The sequence below is a fragment of the Octopus bimaculoides genome, chromosome 10 (assembly GCF_001194135.2).
Source record: "Octopus bimaculoides isolate UCB-OBI-ISO-001 chromosome 10, ASM119413v2, whole genome shotgun sequence".
Classification (NCBI taxonomy): domain Eukaryota; kingdom Metazoa; phylum Mollusca; class Cephalopoda; order Octopoda; family Octopodidae; genus Octopus; species Octopus bimaculoides.
Window position 1 is genome coordinate 74,958,475 of NC_068990.1, and position 3,292 is coordinate 74,961,766.

At 29.9% G+C, this 3,292-nt stretch overlaps 1 protein-coding gene across 1 annotated transcript in view; it reads right to left on the reverse strand.

Moving 5' to 3' along the window:
- LOC106869966 (heterochromatin protein 1) overlaps positions 1-1,330 on the reverse strand; it is a 97,541-nt gene extending 96,211 nt beyond the window's left edge. Inside the window, exon 1 of the mRNA XM_014915912.2 lies at positions 463-1,330. Coding sequence (XP_014771398.1) covers positions 463-581 — 119 coding nt within the window. The 5' untranslated portion in view covers positions 582-1,330. The remainder of the gene's footprint in view (positions 1-462) is intronic.
- Between the last annotated feature and the right edge of the window lie 1,962 nt (positions 1,331-3,292).

Sequence of the window (3,292 nt, forward strand, 5' to 3'; positions counted from 1 at the left end):
TATATATATATATATAATGTTCAATTAAATGATGAAGCTAGGATATATATCACATAAATATATATATAGATCTAAAACATACATAGGTACATACATGTGTAATGTACATATATATGCATGTGTGTATATATATATATAATATTCAATTAAATGATGAAGCCAGGATATATATCACATGAATATATATATAGATCTAAAACATATACATAGGTACATACATGTGTAATGTACATATATATGCATGTGTATATAATGTTCAATTAAATGATGAAGCTAGGATATATATCACATGAATATATATATAGATCTAAAACATACATGTGTAATGTACATATATATTGCATGTGTATATGTATATAAATATATCCATATTTTCAATAGCATAATTTACTGTAGTTTTTTTTCATGGGGGGGGATCAGGTTGAAGAGTGGAAAACAACTTGTTAGTAGCGAGAATGTTACCTTTGATACTGTGCGATTCGATTTTCATGTTCTTCCTCAGTCTCGGAATCGCGCCGCATCAGAACGCTCACCTCCTCCATGAGCATCTCAGCCTGGCTACGTCTCTTCTGTCTTGGCATTGTTCTCTCAGAAAACTCCTACAACCAAAAACCACTACGGCGGCGGGTCTTTTTTTTTTTTTTTCCTTTTTTTTACTTTTCCTTTTTGTATGTCCTTTTTTTCTTTTTTTACTTATTTCTTCTTTCTGTTCTCCTTTTCTTTCTTTTTTCTTCCTTTCTTCTTTTTCTTACCACTCTGTCGGTATAACCCCCACCTTTTTTTCTTCCTTTCTTTCTTATTATTCTTTTTCTTCTACTTCATCTTCCTTGTTTTGCTTTGCTTTGTTTTGTATTGTTTTTGCTTTAGCCCAATTTAACCGCGGGTACATGAACATTCAAAGAGTATATACATACCATATATTTATCTGTATATGTGTACATACATATACATTGATTTAAATTAATATATTTTCTAAGTATGTATATATATATATTTATATCTATATAGATATAAATATCTGTTTTCTATGTGTATGTATGTATGTATGTATAAATGTGAGTGTATATATATATATATATATATATATATATAAATATATAACTGTATATCGTTATACAGAATGAAGAGGATGGGGGAGAGAGAGAAAGAGAGGGAGAGTTAAATAAAATAATAGATATATAGAGAGATAGAAAGACACAAAGAGATAGAGAGAGACAGAAAGAAATAAGGAAAGAGACAGAGAAAGAAAGAGAGAAGTATTTAAAGAGCAAAGCCAGAAGCGAGCACACAACCCATTATAACAGGAAGTGGCAGCCATACATGCTTGTCTCGCACTTCCTGTCAGTTCAGCAACCACATGGCAGCGAGCTGTTTACACGGAAAACTACTGGCTCTGATTTCGATGTCAAAAAATTATTATTTATTTGTAATATAATATTGTATAGTTTATATTTTAAAAATACATATTTAATTTTAAATAAAAATATATGATTATTTGTATTCATTTAAAATTCTTTTCGGGAATTTTGATTTTTTAATTAAAAAATAAAACACGTGCGCGGATGCAGGTCTCTTGCTCGTTGTCAGCACAGCAAACATATTGTATCCATTGATGGGTGATTTTGTAGATTTATATCACAGTATTGATTCTCATCAATGTGTATTGGTGGAATGAGTGTGATTTAATTTACCTTTCCGAACAAAAAACGACAGAGAAAACTACTGGCTCTGATTTCGATGTCAAAAAAATATTATTTATTTGTAATATAGTGTAATTTATGTTTTAAAAATACATATTTAATTTTAAATAAAAATATATTTGTATTCATTTAAAATTCTTTTTGGGGAATTTTGATTTTTTAATTAAAAAATAAAACACGTGCGCGGATGCAGGTCTCCTGCTCGTTGTCAGCACAGCAAACATATTGTATCCATTGATGGGTGATTTTGTAGATTTATATCACAGTAATGATTCTCATCAATGTGTACTGGTAGAATGACTGATTTAATTAACCTTTCCGTACAAAAAACCACAGTGAAAATGAAAAATAAAAACATGCAACGAGCTATTTACACAGACCACTGCCCCTAGTTTCCATCTCTAAATTTATTTATATGTGATATATATAATATATTTCCCTAATACTATATATTTTATACTGTGAAACTTAATTTAATTTTAATTTAGTTTTTACCTGTAATTTTGGATTTTATCCCTAATATTATTATTATTATTATTATTACTATTTTATTATTATTATTATTCTATATATATAATTAAAAACGTAATTTGAAATATAAATGTATAATAATCGGATTTTATTTTTGATAAATGTACCACGTGCACGTATGCAGAGCACCGTCTTTGTTTAGCAAGAGGGAATCCATTAATGGGTGACTAAACAAACTTTGTGATAGGTTTTGCATCAACCTGATATGATTATGATCTAGTTAACATTTCCGTACAAAAACCATGTGAAAAAAGCGACGAAATGAAAATTAAAAAAGAAAAAAGGCGGATAACGTTAATTTGATGTAGCGAATATATAAGACTCCACGCACAAACAAATTCAAGTAGATAATAAAATTTGTAAAAGGTAACATGAAACAGGATGACGAGGAGAGCTTACATTTCAACCTGGGCCCTTTTGTTTATTTTTCGAAAAATAGCTTGTAGTTAAGTACACACATGCATGCATATATGTATGTATATTATTATTATGCCAGCTACATTTGATAATAATAAGGCAACGATTAAACTGAATTTGAAATTGTTCATTCGCGCTCAGCATATATATATAAATACATGTATATATATGTGTATATTCGAATGTATGTAAGTATGTATAAGTTGCATCTTGAGAGGTAACGCGCCATTTCAAATTCAGTTCGCCCGAATTAATTTGTGGCCTTATTAAAAAAATATATATATAGAACGCACGCGCATGCATACATATAGAAGAGAGAGGGAAGTGTGCATGTATGTATATATATGTGTGTGTGTATTTATACATATATATATATATATATATCATGTGTACGGACCAACACACGAGACCCCCGTGGCTGCTCATCGTCCTAGAAATAGCAGCCAATTCTTCCGTAATTCACAATCTTTTTCTAGAAACGATTATCGGATAAGGCTCCCACCAGACTCCGTCACCCCATCTCCTGGAAAAGGCTGCTTGTGATGACCGGGACACTCGATAACAATAATTCTGCACAAACAACCCCAAATATCGTATAGTATAGTGTATATATATATATATATATATATATATATATATATATA